This window comes from Phyllobates terribilis, unplaced genomic scaffold, assembly GCF_046119375.1.
Source record: "Phyllobates terribilis strain yellow unplaced genomic scaffold, ASM4611937v1 Scaffold_11__3_contigs__length_659146591, whole genome shotgun sequence".
Lineage (NCBI taxonomy): Eukaryota > Metazoa > Chordata > Amphibia > Anura > Dendrobatidae > Phyllobates > Phyllobates terribilis.
Genome location: NW_027362771.1, coordinates 510559438 through 510584398, shown reverse-complemented (window position 1 = coordinate 510584398; position 24961 = coordinate 510559438). Strand labels below are relative to the sequence as shown.

The 24961-nt window shown below is 46.2% G+C and overlaps 1 protein-coding gene across 2 annotated transcripts in view; it reads right to left on the bottom strand.

Annotated features, from left to right (window-relative positions):
* Nucleotides 1–16440, bottom strand: part of GFPT1 (glutamine--fructose-6-phosphate transaminase 1) — a 38143-nt gene extending 21703 nt beyond the window's left edge. The window contains exon 1 of one of the 2 annotated variants that reach the window (XM_073653632.1): nucleotides 16280–16440. In XM_073653632.1, the coding sequence (XP_073509733.1) occupies nucleotides 16280–16286 (7 nt within the window). In that variant the 5' untranslated portion in view covers nucleotides 16287–16440. The remainder of the gene's footprint in view (nucleotides 1–16279) is intronic. The other variant, XM_073653633.1, reaches the window with a different exon arrangement.
* Between the last annotated feature and the right edge of the window lie 8521 nt (nucleotides 16441–24961).

Sequence of the window (24961 nt, the reverse complement as noted above, 5' to 3'; positions counted from 1 at the left end):
CGCGAGACAGAGCGGTGAAGGGCCTGCGGTCACATGACTGTGACGTCACCGAAGGTCCTTCAGCGCTGCTGGCATTCAGAGAGAAGACGCCGGACAGGTGAATATAAACTTTATTTGTTATTTTATTCTTTTTTTACAGGTACAATGGTACCCAGGTCTGGATGAGAGTCTCCTCTCCTCCAGAACTGGGTACCATCCGCACATAGAGACGCATAGAAGCCGCTTGTAAAAATGTACAGTCGCGGTTTCTATGCGTCTCAATGCAAGTCAATGGCGGGAGTTCCGCTGCGCTTCCGCAAAATTAAATGACATGCTGCGGATTTTTGTACGCAGCATAAACGCTGCGGAAAAATCCGCAGCATGTGCATAGAACATGCGGAATCCCCTTGGGGACCATGGGGTGCGGATTACCTAGCGTTTTACAAGCGTTTCCGCTGCGGAAATTCCGCAGCATAAACGCTTGAAAAACGCTACGTGGGCACACAGCCTTACGCTGCTGATTTAAGTCTGCAAGGAAAAATTAAGCAACGTGCGCACGAGACTTCAGGGATCTCCATTTTGCTGGTGCTAGGAAATCTTTCACAAAACTGCACAGAAAAAAAAAATGCATCGTGTGCACATTACCTATTTGTTGATACCTGATGTGGGATATTATAAGATTAAAAAAAAAAAGCCCCAGAGGATGGTGTGAAAATTGTAATAGTCAGTATTAAAAAATCTATCTATCTATATATATATAATGATGTATAGTATAATATATCACCACACACAATTGGCAAAAATAGATTTAACACAAAAACCTGATTTAAACAGCAGTCATTTTCTGATGAAAGCTGCCCTTTAAGAAAAGATTATACACATCTTCCACCACTTTCACGTTCTGTCATTCAATGACAGCATGTAATTAACAGCTCACATCACGTCACCATCCTGCAGCTATATCTAATAGTTATAAATAGCAATTCCAGTTTCTAAATAGGTTGAAGCCCAAATATTAGTGAGCCCAGCATTAACACCCAGAGCTGCTTTCCAGATCCAGACATACCCAAATTTATAGAAAAAGTAAAGATATATAATATATGTGTAGATCTAACACTCATTGCGGGACATTCATCTGTAAAACCCTGTACATTGGGTGCAGAGCAATTATCAGCTCCATTCATGCCCATCATGGTTCTTATTTACATGGAGCAGTTATTTCATCACGGATTTCACTTGTCTGACTGGCTGTGTAACTTCAGAAGTTGCTGAACAGCATTTTACATCCAATGTCATCAAATTCAATTCAATTCAATTCAGATTACAGATTTGCTAACGTCCCTTATCACCACTAGGGGCGCTACGTGCTAGGAGCCTAATCGGTCAAGCCGAAGGATTGGGTATAGACATGAGAGAAAGGAGAGGATATTTTTTTTTTAGAAAGAAAAGTTATACAATGGCTGTGAAATACTCCGCTGATTCTTTATGATTTCTAAGTTCTCTGCTTGCGGTTATACATAAGGGCACATGTCCAGCACACCGATGCGCACGCTCACTACAACACCGATCCGTGCACCTTTGTGTTAATCATGTTGCCGGACCAGATTTACATCCTATGGACGCGAGCAATACAGGTTCACATTAGCTGACTGCAAGCAGAGATCTTGAACCCCATGAGGAACACACACAGAAAGTACATTGGAAAGTGAATACGTTCCACAATGAATAAAGCCTTATTTGCTGAATCACATTACGCCCATGTGTGCTGATGGCAGATTGTCTGGTCGCCCGCATTTATCAGATGCAGGTATTTCTGCAGAGTTTCGCCTGACAATATTACCTTTGTTGGGAGAGATTAGCTGTAGCCGAGCAAAAAGAGGGCTGCTATGATCCCATTTTTTTAATTTTTTTTTAAATCTTACATGTCTGGTGAAACATCACCATTTGTTCTTCTAGAACTGAAAAATGACCTGTCACTTACCATGAAAATATAGAGTTGTTTTTTGTTTTGTTTTTTAACCTGTTGTACATGCCGCTGTTCTCCTGACTCGGGCAAAATTTTTATTTTGTCCCTGCGCCTCTCCCTTCCTGAGATACGGCCCCCTGTAGTCTTGTTAGCCAAATGGGCGTGTACCTCAAGACGACTTCTATAGAAAATATATCAGGCCTATGCCTATTTAGAAAAGAAGGCTAGATTTATACACAGAAAATAGGCAGCCATCTCTCAGAGACAGAGAGAAGCAGGAACAAAAGAAAACCACCACCAGATTCAGAAGAACAGCGGCATTTACACCAGATAACCACATACATATTTATAGCAGGTCCGCTTTAAAACGGGAGTGCACTAGAGGTGCAGATGGTAATTGCAGCTAGGGTCTTGATGATTAAAAAGGGACTCAAGGCCCCCCTGCTTCCATTAGCATCAAGCACTGGCGGACACACACAGAAAACGGCAAGAACAAAATAGGGGCCCATCCAATCCAATAGCTCATCATAAAGCACAATTTGATCTGATTTAGGGGTCAAATGTACCCCCCCCCTTCCCTCTTGGGCACCTGTGTGGTTGCACCAATGATCTTTCCGCCCCGACATAGAGGAGCACAATTCCAGGCAGATGGGAGGGCTGTAGGAGCATTATAGGCATGGCACAATGCCAGCAAGGCGGGAAGGCTGTAGGAGCATTATAGGCATGGCACAATGCCAGGCAGGCGGGAAGGCTGTAGGAGCATTATAGACACGGCACAATGCCAGGAAGGCGGGAGGGCAGTAGGAGCATTATAGACATGGCACGATGCCAGGAAGGCGGGAGGGCTGTAGGAGCATTATAGACATGGCATAATGCCAGGCAGGCGGGAAGGCTGTAGGAGCATTATAGGTATGGCACAATGCCAGGCAGGCAGGAGGGCTATAGGAGCATTATAGGCATGGCACAATGCCAGCAAGGCAGGAAGGCTGTAGGAGCATTATAGACACGGCACAATGCCAGGCAGGCGGGAAGGCTGTAGGAGCATTATAGACACGGCACAATGCCAGGAAGGCGGGAGGGCTGTAGGAGCATTATAGACACGGCACAATGCCAGGAAGGCGGGAGGGCAGTAGGAGCATTATAGACATGGCACGATGCCAGGAAGGCGGGAGGGCTGTAGGAGCATTATAGACATGGCACAATGCCAGGAAGGCGGGAGGACTGTAGGAGCATTATAGACATGGCACAATGCCAAGCAGGTGGGCGGTAGGAGCACTGCATGCACAAATGCCCACCAGGCTCCTAGGTAGCAAGTGACAGAATACATGATGCCACAGACTACGTACACTGCAACAAGCAGCATATTTTCTGTAGGTATGGAAACACCTAGTAATTTATTGGTTTATTAAATGAAAAATATTTAAAAAATGAGGCCGGGTCAGGGATTAGATTAAAATTCACCCATGTAATTGCTAAGCAGCTGTCCAATATGTCCTGCAGACCGGCTGCGGAGGCCGAGCTTCACTGTAACATCATGTCTTCCATAAAGAGAAGTCAGAATGTGCTACGTGCAAAAAGGCCACTATAGATGCTGGATTTACTGTAGCCTGTGGGCTCGGTAGCATAACCCAGGTAGTCATCCTGCCAGACACCAGGACGCTCTATGGACTCTTGTCTGGGTGGGAGTTGTGGGTTTTAACAAGTGAAAAGTAATCTTCATAGCGAGCGTGGATCGCTGCCAGGCCGAGGCCATTCAACTCACATCCCAAACTAAAACGCTATTCACAAGAGGCCGGGAGGCTCTGAACACAGGCCGCCTTATACAGAGGGAGAGTTCTGGCTTCTCCAATACCGACATCTGACTGTATGAAATGCTGAATTCTGCTGGATGTGTAAGAACTGCCATCGGACAAGACTACTGGTCCTAAATGTCCTGCTCCTCCTAATACCTGCAAGGCTTCATTCAGACTTCCGTTTTTTCAGGGATAAAACATTTACACTTTATAATCTATGGGTTTTTCTGACGATCGATTGTACAAAAGAAAATATATATACACACACACACATATATCATTTTTTTCCCCCTCACACAGAAACAGACGTCTGAATGAGGCCTATCTAGAATTTCTTGACTCAACCCCTCTACTAGACAAGTAGACCTGGTGCCCTTCTTATTTACTTCAGGTGTTTGTGATCAGGTGCAGAAAATCTGCAGCATTAAAATTTCGCTCATCGTAAGAACGTGGCCTTGGAAGTAAGCCATTTTAGAATTAGGCCAGTCATGGTGTCCAGTGTGAAGTGGAAGAATGTTAGATATGGTGACCATAAAAGTGGTCACACAAGTTATGACGCAGGCATCTGAGGTTCAGCTGTGGCCCACTTCTGGAGGGAGAACAAGTGCCCACTTCAGTAATGACTGTTACCGATCATGGAGGACACGGCTATGAAGCTCATGATACCAAACATTCTTTTATCTGGTACCTTCTGAAGCACAGGGTCTGGTGGTTCGAGAGCAGGAGAACCAAGGACAATCCAGAAATGAACTGATCAGAGGAGAGTTGTAAGTAAATGCTGTCGGCTGATAACCTGGCTTATGATCCATGTACGGTAATCCATGAAGACTTGCAGAAACCGTACAGACAGCAGAACACAGACCTCAGGGCAGCCATGACAGGATGAGATCACCCAACATCTACCCAGCTGTGGCGCCTTAAAGTTACATTTAAATTCCAAAGAGCGTGAAATCAGAGTCAGGCGTCATGTAAGGAGCCTCTACAGAAGTATAACGAGTCCATGTGGCAGCATACGAATGTCGGGCAGTAGTAGTTATACAACAGCTGGAATGCCAAGGATGGCCATCTCTGCCGTAGGGTAATGTGGGTCGCCTTTACCACCGGACTCCAGTATGCCAATGTGCTTCACCCCATGCACATGGTAGCACATAACCAATGAGGGATGAAATATAAAAATCAGAAATATATGGAGGTACTTAAAGGATGAAAATACGGGTTTTTTTGGATTGGAGAACAGCCATGATATGCTGATGTCCGAATGGCAGAATGGTTGCAAAGATTTCTGCTCCTGAAAGTTCCTTATATGTAAATAAGTTTTTTTTTCTACAGTACGTACATAGATTTCTGAAAGACTCATTCAGAGAAATGAAGCAGCTACAGAAGTGTATGCAGCAAATCTGCCGAATATGAAAAGCCTGTTCATAGGCTTCAGATCCATTTCAGAATCTACATGATCATACCAAAAGTGTCCAAAAAAAAATCAAATGGGCATTTCTAGAGGAATCCACTTCTGGAAGTGATCATTTTTTCAGGATTCTTTATTTCCCTGAAGAGCTTTTGAAGCCTTTTATTCCCCATGTTGTTTTGCAGTCTTTTGACAGTAAAAGTTGGAGCTTATTTTTGTTTGGTGAGGTCTTCAAAGATTCACTGGGGAAAAAAAAAAAAAAACATCTGAACGATCATAGAGGATTTCCCATTGAATGGGAAGAGTACGCAAGAAATATTTGAAGTGGCTTTTGATAAGGATTTCAGTGCAGATCTGCTTAAAAATCCTTCGCCAAAAAAAAAACAAAAAACATGTGAACCTAGCCTTCAACTATGTGCACGCTTCATCTTTTTCAAAATGACATTGCTGTGTACACAATCCTTCTTATGTCATGTCTTTTCAACGCTTGAGGGTTAGTAAATGTTGAAGGAAGGAACCTGCTCATTCTTCTTAGCGTAAAGTATAAAGTAAGAGACGCTGGCAGTGGAGACGCAGCAAGGATGATGCCAAAAAACCGCCAGCAAAGCAGTTATAGGAAGACGACCGCCTGCGGTTTTCTGAAGCGGCTTCACCTGGAATTAAAAAAAAAAAAAAAAACAGTCGGCTGTGCCAGAATCTAAAATGGTCTTGCACAGGAAAAAAAATAAATAAAAGATTCATGTTTTTTTGTTTTGTTTTACTTGTAACAAGCGTTTTAATGGCACTTTATATTTAAGGTCCAATAGAAAAACCTATGGGTAAAAGCATCGGCTACAAGTTTTGGGAAAGTTTCCAGCGTGATAAGCACAAATGATCACTAAACTCTCCCTGAGAAAGGCCCAATTCACAAATCACTCACATTGTGGCCTCTTATCAAAATAATGGCTTCACTTTCTCCAGGAGGACCCGCTCTAATCTGTGCATTACAGACATTAGGCCACAATGCCAACGAGAACAGGAGATTTACTGGGTAACCACATAAGAACAACATGTCGGTACACCACCACAATTAATAACGACAGCAGTGATATCCAAATGAGGATATCCAAATAATCCTGTGACAATTTTTAATAAGGAAACTACACTATAGTAATGTAAACACTTAAAGGGACTGTCCATAGAAACACTAATGATAATTATTTACATCATAGCAGTGTCATCAGCAGCAGGAACAGTTGGTCCTCTTCCCAAACTTATGGGATATGTGGCCTTCATTCTCTACCTAGAGGCGGTCTAGTTTCTAAAAAGATTTATGTACCCTATGAAATAAAGTCATGTGTGCACGATTCAGTGGCTACAATAATTTTACTGCTGGATTTTTAGTAATTATGGAAGAAATCCAATTGACCACCTTCTCTCAAGAACATGAGAACCACATGCCTGTAAGAGACCAGTGTAGGCCAAGTGTAGTGTAGGGACCAATTGCAATTTTTTTTCTTCAAAAAGTAGTAATGTGCAGAGAGGAGCGAACCTGAACTGTAAAGTTCGAAGTTTGTCGGACATCTAGTGTCCACTACTGACCTCCGAACATGGAAATCTCCTGGGAGAGGAGAGAATAGATTTTCCAGCTCCAATGTTTGGGTCACCATTGATTTCTATGGGGTTCGGGTACAGTTCTGGTACGCAAACCGAACTTTGGATTAAGATTTGGTTGAACCCAACCCTCCACGGGTCCGCTCATCCCTAGTCATGTGTCCTAACTTATACAGTTAAAGGGTATTCAAGTTTGGATGTCATTTCCAATACATGGGTTAGGGGACGACTTTCCGGTCGCTGGAGGCCCCACAGAGCCCTGCGTTAATGGAGAGGAGGTCGACCATGTGCAATGCCGCTCCATTCATTTTTATGGGAGTGCTGAAGGTCAGCTGCGTGAAGTACTTACTGGTCAAACGTCTATTGGATGGAGGACCTGTTCCCGCTATGCGAGTTGGCTAAATGCACAAATATAATATGCAGTTTTCCCAACACATTAACTTCACATTAAGTAGCAATCATCATTAAATAAAACTACAATAAGCACTTGTGCAAATAATGACACCACCTCCTTCCGTCTGCACTACAGTGGATATACAAGGATGTACTACATGAGGAGATAAGCCCAGCATAGAGCTGATGCACACCTGCCACTCACCAAGAAGGAAAAAAATTCAGTCGCAAGACGTGAATTAAGGCTGCCTGAGGACAAATACAGGCGTGTCCCTGCAGACAGAGCCCTTCCAAAAACTCCGCATTCCTCTATTATAGGATGTTAAATAATAACTATCTGCATGATAACGGTGGCAATCACCACACTGACCACCGGGATTTACTTGTTAATTGCCTTAGAAATATTAAGCCTTATTTCTTCCACAACAGCACTAAACCTGCCCACAGGTTGTTCATGGTATTGCAACTCAGCCTTAAAACAAGTCAGATGTTAAACTGTAATTCCAGACATAACCACTGGACATGTGTGGCACCATTTCTCATATTTTCTCAAATCTTAGTGCGAATTATTTATAGAATTTAGCTCATTTAAGTCTTTGATAAAACTTATGTATATTAGAGATCACATATAATTTATCCAGATGTTACCTGCAAACGAGAAATCCATTTACCATGAAAAGCTGGATCTACTTTATGCAGCGTAAGGCAAGTGAATGTGGTCACATTGCCACCCACAGGTACCATGAAAAGTAAGTAACAGGTCACCAGTGATCCCATTCACATACATTTTGCTACAATGTAGCAGTGGCACATAGCGATCTTCGGCCGTGCGACCTGTCGAGGCCAATGTTGCTGTGTAGCCCCTGTATTTAGGACAACACTGACAGATCACAAGAAGAGCCATCATACAGGGATATCCGTGCATGACAGCGAGATGTGATTTCAGCGTATTCTTATTGTACTATAGAACGGCATCACCTTTTTTTCCTCTTAATATACAAAATATACAAAGACATGAAAGAAAAAGATTCCACAAACTTGTAATACAGAATTCTTAATCAATGACCTTAAGAGAGACATCAGCTGGAGAAATCTGGAGGGATCCTACAGGCAACGCAGAATGGGCCGTGCACAAGAACACACTGCAGGCGACCAACCTGAGGCTGGAGGCACAACTATAGCAATCCACCATCTCGGATTGACTTGAGCATACAATTTTCCATCATGCCAGTAAAACATTGCACCAGCATTCCCATCACTTCCCTCAGAACACAACACAAAACACTCTCCTTTATGTTAAGGCCAAGTCCAGATGTGGCGGAGATCAGGTCTGCTGGGGATCTTAAAGCACCACTCAAGCCTTTATGTCACCGCTGGAGTGGTGATACAAACGTAAATTCCCACAAAATTATGAACATGCTGGAAATGGGGGGCAGAATTCTGCAGTAAGCTCATTATTCTGGAATATCCCATGAACATGTATTGTATAGTAAAGTTCTGAGGACAGGCGGCGCAGAATGCACATGGCAGATCTGCCATATCTGAACTTATCCAAAGGATATATTAGCACATGGCAGATTACTGTTCGGGAGGACGCATATAGATTTCTGCAAGCAAGTCCGCAAGTCTGAATATATCCATAGTAGGAGCATCATACGGGCTCATTCAGATGTCCGATATTCTTGTATGAGTGCCATACGTTGTTTTCATGGATACCACTCATACCTGCAAAGGCTATGGGCCATCCTCAAAAAGCCCTCCCTTGACCCATTCTCTCTGACTAGCTATCGCCACATATCACTTCTCCCTTATGCCTCAAAACTACTGGAACAACACATCCATCCTGAACTGTCCTCCCACCTCACCTCCTGCTTCCCCTTTGACCGCTTACAATCTGGATTCAGACCGCATCACTCCACTGAAACTGCCCTGACTAAAGTCACTAACGACCTACTAACCACCAAATCCAAGCGACACTACTCAGTCCTCCTCCTGGACCTGTCATCTGCCTTTGACACAGTCGACCATTCCCTCTTACAACAGACTCTCTCATCTCTTGGCATCACAGACTTGGCCTTATCTTGGATCTCCTCATACTTAACAGACAGGACTTTCAGTGTCTCCCACTCATACACCACCTCCTCATCTCGCCCCCTATCTGTCGGTGTCCCACAAGGTTCAGTCCTAGGACCTCTGCTCTTCTCAATCTACACCGTCGGCGTGGGGACAGTTCATAGAGTCTCACGGCTTACCGTATCACCGCTATGCTTATGACACACAGATCTACCTCTCTGTACCCGATTTCACCTCGTTACTAACTAGAATCCCACACTGTCTGTCCGCTATCTCATCCTTCTTTGCAAGATTTGTAAAACTTAATATGGATAAAACTGAATTCATCATCTCCCCCCCCATCTCACTCAATCCCCCCATCTGACCTATCCATCAAAATTAATGGCTGTCCACTTTCCCCAGTTCCACAAGCTCGCTGTCTCGGGGTAACCCTGGACTCTAATCTCTCCTTCAAACCACATATCCAAGCCCATCCACTTACTGCCAACTCCAACTCAAAAACATCTCCCGGATCCACACATTCTTCAACCACGAATCTGCAAAAACACTAGTACACGCCCTCATCATCTCCCACCTCGACTACTGCAACCTCCTGCTCTGTGGCCTCCCTTCCAACACTCTTGCACCCCTCCAATCTATCCTAAACTCTGTTGCCCGACTAATCCACCTGTCCCCCCGCTATTCCCCGGCCTCTCCTCTCTGTCAAATGCTTCACTGGCTCCTCATTGCCTAGAGAGTCCAGTTCAAAACCTTAACCCTGGCATACAAAGCCATCAACAACCTGTCTCCTTCATACATCTGTGACCTAGTCTCCCAGTACATACCTACACGCAACCTATGATCCTCATAAAATCTCCTTCTCTACTCCCCTCTCATCTCCTCTTCCCACAATCGCATACAAATGTTTTCTTCCTTGCATCTCCTCTACCCCAAAGCATCAGTCTCTCGCCTACTGTGGAAACCTTCAAAAGGAACCTGAAGACCCACCTCTTCCGACAAGCCTACAACCTGCAGTAACCCTCGCTCCACCATACTGCTGCACGACCAGCTCTACCCTCACCTACTGTATCCTCACCCATCCCTTGTAGATTGTGAGCCCTCGAGGGCAGGGTCCTCTCTCCTTCTGTACCAGTTTGCCATTGCGTTTTTGTTCAAGATTATTGTAATTGTTTTTTTGCTATGTATTGTATACCCCCTTTTTCACATGTAAAGCGCCATGGAATAAATTGCGCTATAATAAATAATAATTCACATGCCCATGATTATTTATAGACTAAGCGATCCACAGAAAATCATGGAGGCGTGTTGAACTTTATACGCAGGTCGGATCAAAACCAGCAAAGCAAGTCTATGGGTCTGTGAAAAAAAAATTTGAATGCTATCCAAGTGCGTACCATTTTCACAACCTATCACATAGGAGAAGGCGGAGAAACTTTTTTTCTCCATACAAGAATCTGAGCCAAACTCTGAGCCAAACTCTGAGCCAAACTCTGAGCCAAACTCTGAGCCAAACTCTGAGCCAAACTCTGAGCCAAACTCTGAGCCAAACTCTGAGCCAAACTCTGAGCCAAACTCATGTCCGTTTTCATCTCGTACATGAGAAAAACGGATGTCTGGATGAGGCCCAAGTCTGGAGCGTCACATGCCAGCATCAATATTTATATGTAGGGGAAGCAAATACAATGGATTTCATGCCATTTTTGGAAAAATACAACAGAATTTGTCGTTTCTGTGGTCGCAGTATCATGCAATGCGCAACAATGCGAGTTACCAGTGTGTACAGCCCTCAGGGCTATGGAGTTGCAGCCCATTTTGGTGGAGTCGGGAGTCTGTATAAAATGGACCAACTCCAACTAAAATATATAATAAATTGGGTACAGCAGTTCAATGCAAGTTTGTGGGGAATATTTTTTCATAAGAATTTGGGAAAGTTATGAAATGTCCTATAAATAAATGTCTGTCCTATTCCTGATCTAAGGGTCTAGACTTTTAGCTGAGATGAATCTGGGCTACAGTAAATTTATCACATAAACATGAGCCATGTATGAGGGAGTCGGAGTCATGGAAATTGAGGAGTCGGAGGTTTGGCTTACTGACTCCACAGCCCTGATAGCCCTTGACCTAACAGATATAATGAATCTTATGTTAAAGTCTGATTTCGCTGACATGAGCTTCACTATCACATCATGAGGATAGAGAATTTTCTTTTCCCCTTAGCCGTGTACAATGAGGTCCCTGTATCAACGCAAAGCTTAATGGTCTGCAGAAAGAATCTACGTGCCTCTATAATGAAAGGCAGAAACAAGGGTGAATAGAGCTGATTGATGTGGCCGGCCCGAGAAGTGTCACATTACACAGGGAACCAGCCCGGAAGAGGTGGCCATGGTGTTCTCTCCACAGTATGAAGGAAATAGGTAGAAAAAAAAAATCTCCATACCTGCCCGTCCAGCTTTCAGAGGTGTGCGGAGAGAATAAGTGAACACACCTAACCAAACTGTTCAGCCCCACTCAGGACCAAAGTTCACTAGAAACCCAGAAGAACCAAGGAAAAGGAGACTTATTGCAGATGTGCAAACAATGAGGTCCATTCAACCAGCACCAAGTATTAATAACAGGTGTCTGTACCTATGGTTGGTCACTCACTGGAGCATTTAAACGGGCTCTCCGGGATTTAATGAGCCAATTAAGTACCTGCTATAATAATACAATGGGAGATTTATTAAAGCTAGATTAAAGCGAAGCCATCATCAGGAAATTACCCATGATATGAACTACATTTTTGTGTTACTTCATGTATGAAATTTATGCCAATGGTTTCATTTTTTTCATATCATGATATTTATTAAAATAGTAATCTTGCAGTTTTCACACTGGCCACTAGGGCTTTTTCAGACTCAAACTCGTAGAGTTTTCAGCAGGCTCGTTATCAGCAGAGGCAGGATTACACTGACAGGTAGCACCTGTAGACACAAAACCCACCAATCAGAATAGCCAGTATCGCTGGAATGGCTGGGGTCCAGTGGATGAGTATGTTTTGTGATGTTAAGACCACCATGTGCTCATTTGTACAAGAATATTTAGCAGTAGAGAACCCATATAAAAAGGGAATCTGTCTGTAGATCCACCCTCCTAAACAGTCTATATGGACACTCAGGTCATAGGAAGCTGAATAAAGTGACACCTTGAGATCTGTGACCAGATGTCTTATTCCAGTAAGATCTATGGACCGGACATAGATCTGCCCAATGATCTGCCTCCAGAGATAAAAGAAAAAAAGAAAAAAAGAAAAAAAGAAAAAGAAAGGGGGGGGGGGGGGGGGGGAGTTACCAGTGTGAGACATGTAGATCAAGAGAGCGGATCAGTCATTACATGTCTCACACTGGTAACATCTTTTTTCCTTTATAATAAGATCTGGAGGCAGATTCTCAGGGAGATATGCGTCTGGCCCATAGATCTTAACAGCTCATTTACATATAAGAAAAAAAATGGGGATTACTCTGGAATAAAACATGGGATCACAGATATTAAGGTGTCATTCTATTCAGCTTTCCATGACCTACATTCCCATATAGATGGCTCGGGGACGGAAGGGGGGGGGGGGTGGATCATACTGACAGATTCCTTTTAAAGTGCAGGATTTCTTGAGTGCATCAAGTACGCTTTATGATGAAGACATTGAGGAACTATATGTGGCCTTACCTCGTAAATCACATTCACAATCTCCAGGGTCGTCAGCGGAGAATATGCCATTTAGGGCAATGTAAATATTAAATGAGAGAGACTTTCATTTTCATGATCAGGATATCAATAAAATCATAAGTAAACAGCTTTCTAGTCTCTGACAGCCAAAATTTGCACTTTCTACAACGATCCAAGTTTTTTCGGTCTATGGCTCCCTTAACAGATGCAAAATCATCCATTACCCAAGACTTGTTCTAGTTTATTAATTCTGGGAAATCTGCCCATGAGAATAAGAAATCCAGCGCTTGTTACTGCACATCCACCGCCCATTCAATTGGCACTGATAATAGCTGATCAGCAGGAGGCCAGGTGCGGGACCCTGGCTGTTCATACATTGATGTTGTATCAGCAGGATAGGGCATCAATGTGAAAGTAGTGGATAACTTCTTTAAGTCTTCCACCCAAGTATCTCTCAACTCTACTCTTACAAATTGGACATAACTAGACACAAAAAAAAAAAGTTTTGAAATGCTATGGTGGCACGATTTATATTCCTGACACTGGTAAATAAGTAGCCTTTTCAGAGAGGAAAAAGACAAGAAATCTAGTGCCCCCTATTGGACACGAATCATAAAAAAAGTCAATATTTACCCTACAAAAGGGCCTTGCCACATGAGCTAGACAGAATAAGAAGCAAACTCAATTTGAAGACATGTTGTTTCGGAGTGTTTGCCCCACATTAGTGCAAAGCAGGAGATCTGGTTTGGTTGGGTGAGCGTCTGACAGGTGTTCTAAGGGGTAAAGTTTCTCCTGCAGATGGTAGGCATTTAAGGTTGTCCCAGTACATCCGCAAACCACAAGTCCTTCAAAAATGTTCTGCCAAGCCACTTAAACATATTTCAAGACCAAAGCTGTTAAAAGAAATAAATTATTGAATTTGTGGATTATTTTAGAGGTTATAAGGCAACTACTTCAATGATAATGAGCACTTACAAACTTTAATCACAACCATGGCCCCCACTTGTGGGGCCTTCACACCAGACAACTCCAAGCCCCTTAGGACAGAGATAAGATTCTAATTTGCATCATTATCAGCAAAGTTGCACTTAAAGAACAAACAGCCCTTTGGAATGCAAAAAAACACCTAAATAAACACAAATTGGCACAAAAAACACAGCCCAAAAATCCAATTAAAACTTGTCGCCTTCAGATAAGCCCATGAGACTTCACTGTGATAGGACAGACAGACCTAGTTAAACTAGCGCCTAGTTAAACATAACTAACCCCACATCCTGGGGAACAGGATCTAGATAGAAGAACCACGTGTCTGCCTCCACAACCTGAAGACTTGGGCTCTGTATACACCAATGGATCTTTTTGTTTGCTGTGACAAACACCAGCCACATTGGCCACGAATGCCGGTAAATGCTCAGGTATTTTAGTGGAGTACCACAGTAGTAGTGATGATGAGGACGTGGGTGATGTACATAGAGAGCCAATAGGATTTCTTAAAACTGCATTACATTATACGAGTAACTATTATTGAATCCACACTGATATAGTATAAGAAGTTATACAAACCCCTAAAAAAAAAAAAAAAAAAAAAAAAAAACCCTGTATATTTTTGAGGCCTCAGTCAGACATCCAATTTTCACGCATTATTGCTATCCTTGTTTTTCACGGATACCTGTGATAGTCTATGGGGCCCATTCACATGACCATGATCTTTCACGGACCAAGAGGTCTGCGGAAGATTGTGGAGACATGTTTGATTTTGATCCGAGGGTCAACGGGCTTGTGGGGGAAAAAAAAAAAAGAAGTCGTACCACACTTGGATGCCATCTGAGTGCGGCCAAATCTGCAGACTGTCAGAAAGGAGAAGGTGCAAAAAAAATGTTTTCCCCTCCATGTATGAGAAAAATGGATGACACTTGGACCACACTCTGATCAAACACGGTTTTTGGAGGAGGCCCCCTAAGGCACACTGGATGCAATGTTGCCACCTCTTTGTTGATCGAGTGCTCAATGTGGAACATGACACAAAGCAACAGAAATGTGACTCAACAAAATCCAGACTTGCTGCATTTTTGTCCAAAGGTCGCAAACTGCATGTGACCTTATCATCATAGACCACAATATAAGGAACATACAAACTGATGTTAAATTTTTTTTTTGGTACCAAATGAAAGCAGCACAACATGTTACACAAATAAAATTCGTCAAACGAGATTGTCCAGCAATGATACCGCGCACTGTTATAATAATAGGGATAATGACGGTAATTTATGCCAAAGGGAAAGCAAACCTCACATTGTGTTTATCAATAAAGAAGCCCCATCTATCAAAGTAAAGGGAAGGACCCCATATATCACCTTCCAACATTCAAAACCCACTAATCCTTTGCAGAAATAAAAAAAGCTGCACAAAAATGAGTGCACGGCGCGGATTTAGACTCTGTAGCGTGCTCGTTCTTCTGCAGATTTTACTCTATATTCAGTGGCAATACAATAAGGTGAAATCAGCAGCCAAACCTGTGTGGCGGATTAGTCTACTGATCAGGTGGAAGATTTGTGACTAAATCAGCAGAAGAAATTTGCCACAGTGTGTGAACATGCTTTAAGAAAAACAGCGCTCGTCCTAATCCAAAACACAGAATGACCCTGGAAGAGTGAACGATACAAAGTAGCAATAATACACACATACCGGTATCAGGACCATGGGAAGTAACAAGGCAACAAGAGACCTACTGGGGAGGAAGGAAGCCATACAAAGACCCACTGGGGCCAACGCAAAGACCCGACCAACACCCTATCGGGGCCAACAACAAGACCCTACAAAGACCCTATCGGGGCCAACAACAAGACCCTACAAAGACCCTATCGGGGCCAACAACAAGACCCTACAAAGACCCTATCGGGGCCAACAACAAGACCCTACCGGAGCCAACACAAAGACCCTATCTGGGCCAAACAGTGACACCTCGAGGACAGTGGAACAACACACACATTATATATATATATATATATATACACACACACACACACACACACACACACACACATACACAATGGGTCAGCCCCATATATTTGCCACTGTTCAGCCCATTCAGAACAAATAAGGCTGAATATTTACACACAAAATGCAAAAGCGCTGACAGCACAGAGTGGGCTCATTACCGGAGATAAATGCTACAAAGGCAACAAAACCTGCTCAGAATACTGCTGAGTGTGAATGACGGCACAGGAACAGTCACTTGGCCATCACCGGAGCACAAGGTGAGCAGCACAGAGCATGTCAGGATGGAGATGCTGATAAGAGGGAAGTACAGCGCGGCCAGTGTGCCATGCAGGGGGCAGGGAAGCCCTGTAGCCGGGCAGGCGGTGTCCTCATACTCACCACACATGCTGCTCTTCCTCTGTGCCACTCTCTGAAGATGTCACTATCACACACTGTCTGCACCCAGTTCTGCCTCGCCGACCCTACATAAGGACCACAAACCGTGCAGCTGACGTCACCAGAAACGCCTGATTTTTCCTATTGGTCGCCTACCCGTCCGTCTATCGCGATATGCTTCTCTATTGGGCACTCCCCTCATTTTTGTCCCGCCTCCTTAGCCTAGTCATCTGCTGAGTGGTGAAAGTGAGAAGAAGGCGTGGTTTGCTGCTGGCAGGAGTGACGTGGCCGGATCCAACTCTGAGAAGCCACCGAACGAGCTGTGACTCCACAGAGTAGGCGGGGCCGAGGGACAGGACGGGCGGGGCTTGGACGTCACGGACGAGGAGTGGCGGCAGTTAACCCTTGGTGTGTGGACACCTATGTGACACTGATTTGCACATTCGACATTCAGCAGCAGTGTATGACGGCTTCACATACCTTGTGTAATGGAGGCGACCCCTGTGTATAGAGGGATCTGTACATGTCCCAGCAGTCACCCCTGTGTATAGAGGGATCTGTACATGTCCCAGCAGTCACCCCTGTGTATAGGGGGATCTGTACATGTCCCAGCAGTCACCCCTGTGTATAGAGGGATCTGTACATGTCCCAGCAGTCACCCCTGTGTATAGAGGGATCTGTACATGTCCCAGCAGTCACCCCTGTGTATAGAGGGATCTGTACATGTCCCAGCAGTCACCCCTGTGTATAGAGGGATCTGTACATGTCCCAGCAGTCACCCCTGTGTATAGGGGGATCTGTACATGTCCCAGCAGTCACCCCTGTGTATAGAGGGATCTGTACATGTCCCAGCAGTCACCCCTGTGTATAGAGGGATCTGTACATGTCCCAGCGGTCACCCCTGTGTATAGAGGGATCTGTACATGTCCCAGCGGTCACCCCTGTGTATAGAGGGATCTGTACATGTCCCAGCAGTCACCCCTGTGTATAGAGGGATCTGTACATGTCCCAGCAGTCACCCCTGTGTATAGAGGGATCTGTACATGTCCCAGCAGTCACCCCTGTGTATAGAGGGATCTGTACATGTCCCAGCAGTCACCCCTGTGTATAGGGGGATCTGTACATGTCCCAGCGGTCACCCCTGTGTATAGAGGGATCTGTACATGTCCCAGCAGTCACCCCTGTGTATAGGGGGATCTGTACATGTCCCAGCGGTCACCCCTGTGTATAGAGGGATCTGTACATGTCCCAGCAGTCACCCCTGTGTATAGAGGGATCTGTACATGTCCCAGCGGTCACCCCTGTGTATAGAGGGATCTGTACATGTCCCAGCAGTCACCCCTGTGTATAGAGGGATCTGTACATGTCCCAGCAGTCACCCCTGTGTATAGAGGGATCTGTACATGTCCCAGCGGTCACCCCTGTGTATAGAGGGATCTGTACATGTCCCAGCGGTCACCCCTGTGTATAGAGGGATCTGTACGTGTCCCAGCGGTCACCCCTGTGTATAGAGGGATCTGTACATGTCCCAGCGGTCACCCCTGTGTATAGAGGGATCTGTACAGGTCCCAGCAGTCACCCCTGTGTATAGAGGGATCTGTACATGTCCCAGCGGTCACCCCTGTGTATAGAGGGATCTGTACATGTCCCAGCAGTCACCCCTGTGTATAGAGGGATCTGTACATGTCCCAGCAGTCACCCCTGTGTATAGAGGGATCTGTACATGTCCCAGCGGTCACCCCTGTGTATAGAGGGATCTGTACATGTCCCAGCAGTCACCCCTGTGTATAGAGGGATCTGTACATGTCCCAGCAGTCACCCCTGTGTATAGGGGGATCTGTACATGTCCCAGCAGTCACCCCTGTGTATAGAGGGATCTGTACATGTCCCAGCAGTCACCCCTGTGTATAGAGGGATCTGTACATGTCCCAGCAGTCACCCCTGTGTATAGAGGGATCTGTACATGTCCCAGCAGTCACCCCTGTGTATAGAGGGATCTGTACATGTCCCAGCAGTCACCCCTGTGTATAGAGGGATCTGTACATGTCCCAGCGGTCACCCCTGTGTATAGAGGGATCTGTACATGTCCCAGCGGTCACCCCTGTGTATAGAGGGATCTGTACATGTCCCAGCAGTCACCCCTGTGTATAGAGGGATCTGTACATGTCCCAGCGGTCACCCCTGTGTATAGAGGGATCTGTACATGTCCCAGCAGTCACCCCTGTGTATAGAGGGATCTGTACATGTCCCAGCGGTCACCCCTGTGTATAGAGGGATCTGTACATGTCCCAGCAGTCACCCCTGTGTATAGAGGGATCTGTACATGTCCCAGCGGTCACCCCTGTGTATAGGGGGATCTGTACATGTCCCAGCAGTCACCCCTGTGTATAGAGGGATCTGTACATGTCCCAGCGGTCACCCCTGTGTATAGAGGGATCTGTACATGTCCCAGCGGTCACCCCTGTGTATAGAGGGATCTGTACATGTCCCAGCGGTCACCCCTGTGTATAGAGGGATCTGTACATGTCCCAGCGGTCACCCCTGTGTATAGAGGGATCTGTACATGTCCCAGCGGTCACCCCTGTGTATAGAGGGATCTGTACATGTCCCAGCAGTCACCCCTGTGTATAGAGGGATCTGTACATGTCCCAGCGGTCACCCCTGTGTATAGAGGGATCTGTACATGTCCCAGCAGTCACCCCTGTGTATAGAGGGATCTGTACATGTCCCAGCGGTCACCCCTGTGTATAGAGGGATCTGTACATGTCCCAGCAGTCACCCCTGTGTATAGAGGGATCTGTACATGTCCCAGCGGTCACCCCTGTGTATAGAGGGATCTGTACATGTCCCAGCAGTCACCCCTGTGTATAGAGGGATCTGTACATGTCCCAGCGGTCACCCCTGTGTATAGAGGGATCTGTACATGTCCCAGCGGTCACCCCTGTGTATAGAGGGATCTGTACATGTCCCAGCAGTCACCCCTGTGTATAGAGGGATCTGTACATGTCCCAGCAGTCACCCCTGTGTATAGGGGGATCTGTACATGTCCCAGCAGTCACCCCTGTGTATAGAGGGATCTGTACATGTCCCAGCAGTCACCCCTGTGTATAGAGGGATCTGTACATGTCCCAGCAGTCACCCCTGTGTATAGAGGGATCTGTACGTGTCCCAGCAGTCACCCCTGTGTATAGAGGGATCTGTACATGTCCCAGCAGTCACCCCTGTGTATAGGGGGATCTGTACATGTCCCAGCAGTCACCGCTGTGTATAGAGGGATCTGTACATGTCCCAGCGGTCAACCCTGTGTATAGAGGGATCTGTACATGTCCCAGCGGTCACCCCTGTGTATAGAGGGATCTGTACATGTCCCAGCGCTCACCCCTGTGTATAGGGGGATCTGTACCTGTCCCAGCGCTCACCCCTGTGTATAGAGGGATCTGTACATGTCCCAGCGGTCACCCCTGTGTATAGAGGGATCTGTACATGTCCCAGCAGTCACCCCTGTGTATAGGGGATCTGTACATGTCCCAGCAGTCACCCCTGTGTATAGAGGGATCTGTACATGTCCCAGCGGTCACCCCTGTGTATAGAGGGATCTGTACATGTCCCAGCAGTCACCCCTGTGTATAGAGGGATCTGTACATGTCCCAGCAGTCACCCCTGTGTATAGAGGGATCTGTACATGTCCCAGCAGTCACCCCTGTGTATAGAGGGATCTGTACATGTCCCAGCAGTCACCCCTGTGTATAGGGGGATCTGTACATGTCCCAGCAGTCACCCCTGTGTATAGAGGGATCTGTACATGTCCCAGCAGTCACCCCTGTGTATAGAGGGATCTGTACATGTCCCAGCGGTCACCCCTGTGTATAGAGGGATCTGTACATGTCCCAGCGGTCACCCCTGTGTATAGAGGGATCTGTACATGTCCCAGCGGTCACCCCTGTGTATAGGGGGATCTGTACATGTCCCAGCAGTCACCCCTGTGTATAGAGGGATCTGTACATGTCCCAGCGGTCACCCCTGTGTATAGAGGGATCTGTACATGTCCCAGCGGTCACCCCTGTGTATAGAGGGATCTGTACCTGTCCCAGCAGTCACCCCTGTGTATAGGGGATCTGTACATGTCCCAGCGGTCTGACTAGTCTCCCATGTTTATCGGTCTGAAACGCCGCAGAATTTCTTAGTCAACCATACCTGGCCGAAATCATGTAGCTAGTGCCCGATACATGCTGTTCGTGGATCGGACACCATGTATCAACTGTCAGATTCCTTTCATTGTCGCCTACCCAGACAACTGCGGAATCATTCTAATATGGAACCTCAAACCCGACTTTTCCCTGACAGATGAGGACGCGGGACAGACGGACCTGGTATATCCAATTACAGAATGACAATTTTTTTTGTTCTCAGGAAGATAAGCTGCCACCAGATGAAAGAGCCAGCAGCGTTCCTGTGTATGCGGGAGTTGGTTGAGATAGCGGCCAACTGACAGCTATCTATTGTGTAAGCAAGGTATCTATTGTGTATCTCCACCTCTGCCGTGGACAATAAGGTAGGGCTTAAAATGATTATAGTAACCTTTGTTGGTACATTAGTAATTAAATCACACTTGGTCTCTTGAATAAAGTTTTAACTACAGATCAGACAACTTTTGTAATCAAAATAGTTAAGCTTTGTGCCAATTAAGAATTCCTCCTCTTTGGCTTTTCTTTATGTGATAATTAAATTTTACAGGCTTTTCACAATCATTTTACAAATACAGTTACTATCTTTAGGTTGATTAACAAACTAAAGCCTTTTATCTATATAGAGATTCTGTGAGAAATAAGACAAAAAATACACTATGACCCGCTAACAATGTAAGAACCTGCAGTTGTAAAGAATGACTGAAGTCAACTATTGTTAAGTTGTCATAGACACAATGATATTAAGTTATTAAAATATTTTATCTTTATACCACAATTATGTATTATTTTGTCTATGTCACATATCTATCTTTTTTTTTCCTTATTTTCTTTCAGCGATTGTCTACACCAGTGTTCCCCAACTCCAGTGTTCCCAGCCCCCAACAGATCATGGTTTCAGGATTTCCTTAGTGTTGCAACTGAATATTTAGATGACAATTATCTAAGATGTGTGGGCACCCTAATTCCCTGCAACAGTAAGGCTATGTGCCTGCGATGCAGAAATGCTCCGGATTTTTCCTGAGCGTTTCTGCATCTCCCTGGCAGAAAAAAACGCATGCGGATTGTGCATGCGGATTGTACATGCGGATTGTACATGCATTTTCCTGCCAGGGACATGCGGAATTGAAGCGTTCTTCACATGCATTTCCACATGCTGGTTGACAAGCGCTTTCCAAGCGATTTTAGCATCACTTGGACACTGCTTGACAACTTGGTCACACTATATAAATCAATGCAAACAGCATGGATTTATATAGTGTGACTGTAAAGAATGTTTAAAAATAAAAAAATAAATCTATACTTACCTTCCGATGGCCCCCGCAGTCTTGCATCCCTCCGTTCTCCCTTGACGGCAGATCGCAGTACACTGAAGGACCTGCCGACGTCAGCGTCGCATGACCCGTCACATGACTATGACGTCAGCGCAGGTCCTCCAGTCCATCGCGAGCTGCCGGCAAGCGAAGACAAGGAAAGCGGGGGCCGTCAGAAGGTAAATATAACATTTATTTTTTATTTTATTCTTTTTTTCACAGTTTCTGTGGTACCCGGGTCCAGAGTCTCCTCTCCTCTCCTCTAGACCTGGGTACCATCCGCACATTGGAACGCATGGAATGCGCATCTACATATACAGTGATGCATAATCCATGCGTTCCAATGCAAGTCAATGGCGGCGAAAACGCAGCACTTCCGCAAAATAATTGGTAGTGCTGCGTTTTTTTCCGCAATGATAATCCGCAGCGGAAATTTCCGCAGCATGTGCACAGCACATGCGGATTATCATTGGGGAACATGGCAGGCCTTCTACCATGCGTTTTTTTAGCATTTCTGCAGCGTTTTTGCCACTGCGGAAATGCTTAAAAAACGCATCGTGGGCACAGAGCCTAAAATTACTTTGCTGTTCCCCCAATACTGTAGCAGCTCAGGGGTAGGTAGGGGCACAAGGACAGTTGCTATGGATGCAAATTATTTAGTGACGCAGGAATGGAAAGTAGTGGCAAAAATCCAGAGCAGTGGACATGATCCCAATATCTGATCGGATGCCTTAGATCTCTGGGTGAGTGCCACTTTGAATATGAAACCGATACACTTGGATCTTGTGGGCACTAATGAAGCATTATTCAATTTTAAGGGGACATTACTCCTTTCTTAATGGAGTACTTGCGGGGGGGGGGCATTTTTTCTTTTAAGGGGGCATCATTATTGGATTAGGTGGTGCAATGACTGCATTGCTCTTGGCACTGGCAACCTTTACTACGCCGCTAAGTTTCCCCAGCTATGACTGGCATATGTGGTGATCCCAGTGGTCAACTTTATTCTAGTCCCTCCACCAGTCTTAAAGTCGTGATTGAAGACGGAAGCTGCCAGATGAATACTGAAATGTACAGGGTGATACTTTCTGCTCAGATTCAACCAAATGCAGCAAGGTTGGTTGGACGGAGCTTCACAATACAGATGGACAGTGACCCAAAACATACCTCGAAAGCAACACAGGAGAAGGCAAAGAAGTGGAATATTCTGCAGTGAGAAAAGTCTTTGATGAGAGACTCCGCTGTAGGATTGTCAACGGAAGTTGAAACAGGATATTGGGATGTTGTCCGTACACCACAAAAAACAGACCCTTGGCTGAGGATTCACTCTCATGGTTATTGTAGGAGAATTCGGCCTAAGGCAGAAGTTCCAACCAGTCATTATGGTGAGCGTTGACGAAGTGCCGGTGGCCATTGGACTGAGGATGATAGGCCAATGAGAAGTCCAATGCGACATTCAGAAGCTTGCACGTGGCTCTCCAGAAGCGAGAAGTAAACTGAACTCCCCTATCCAAGATTATATGAAGAGGTAGGCCATGGAGACGGAAGATGTGAAGGATGAAGTCTTTAGCCAGCACTGGCGCAGAGGAAAGAACCGGCAAGGGAATGAAGTGGGTCATTTTGGAGAAGCGGTCAGCGACAACCCAAATGACAGTACAACCGGCCGATACAGGAAGATCCGTGATGTAATCTGTAACGGGTCTGGGAGGCGGAACCTCTGAGCTACTATACAAGGGGGCGGTCCTTGTAAGGGAGCGGGTGGCGACCAGGGAAGACGGGCAGGAAGTCACAGCAGGTGACCGGGACAGTCTCTGAGTGAACGGGCTGGAGGTCACGGCAAGTGACCGGAGCGGTTTCTGGATGAACGGGCAGATGGTCACGGCAAGTGACCGGGGCAGTCTCTGAATGAACAGGCAGATGGTCACGGCAAGTGACCGGGGCAGTCTCTGAATGAACGGGCAGATGGTCACGGCAAGTGACCGGGGCAGTCTCTGAATGAACGGGCAGATGGTCACGGCAAGTGACCGGGGCAGTCTCTGGGTAAAGGGTTGGTACGACCTGTGGCGGCTGATGATAGACGTGAGCTCCCAGGTGAGCAGGCGAGAGTCTCTGGATGAACGGGTGGTCACAGCATGTGACGGCGGAGCCTCCAGGAAGACCAACAGACAGGCGGCAGATGAGCGCTCCCAGGTGAGCGGGCAGAAGTCTCTGGACAGGCGGGTGGTCACAGCACGTGACGGCAGAGCCTCCAGGTAGGCTAGCAGACAGGCAGCAGATGAGCGCTCCCAGGTGAGCGGGCAGGAGTCACTGGACAGGCAGGTGGTCACAGCACGTGACGGCGGAGCCTCCAGGTAGGCTAGCAGGCAGGTAGCAGATGTGTACTCCCAGGTGAGCAGGCAAGCTGGTCCATAGACAGACTGACAGGAGTTGGAAGGCAGACCGTCGGACCTCAGACTAGCAGGCAGGTAGCAGATAATCAGGCAGGAATAAGACAGCAAGCTGGCAGGAATCTGGCAGGTATCTGGCAGGTAACTGGCAACGGGACCTGAGGGCTGAAGCAGAGTAGTGAACAGTGCAACAACATTGCTCGGGCACCTCCATTTTGGAGGAGGTGCCTTATATATGGTGAAGTCCTCCGGCCATTGGCCGGGGACTCCTTAGGACGGCGCGCGCGGCCCCTTTAAGAGGGAGGGAGAGCGCGCGCGCGCGCCCTAAGCACAGTGGCCGGGAAGGAGCGCGCGCTGCCAGCAGAGCGGGAGGAGGACGCCGGGCACGGAGCAGAGAGGTGAGGGGAACAGCGTCCCTGCCTAGCAGAGGGCAGGGACGCCGGCGCTACAGTACCCCCCCCTTTAGGCCCCCCCTTTTTTAGGCCAGACAGAAATTTAGCAAGGATAAGAGGGGCATGGATGTTCTCCCGGGGCTCCCACGTTCTCTCCTCAGGACCAAACCCCTTCCAATCTACTAGAAAAAAGGTCTTTCCTCTTACCCTTTTGGTGGCAAGAATGTTCTCTACCTCAAACTCGTCCTCAGCAGAAACCGGAGCAGGAGGCGTACCTGTAGACTTGGAAAAAGAGTTAAGTACCACAGGTTTGAGGAGAGATACATGGAAGGAGTTAGGGATCCGTAAGTTGGCCGGGAGTTTCAATTTATAGGCCACCGGGTTGATCTGACTGATGACCTCCAGAGGACCG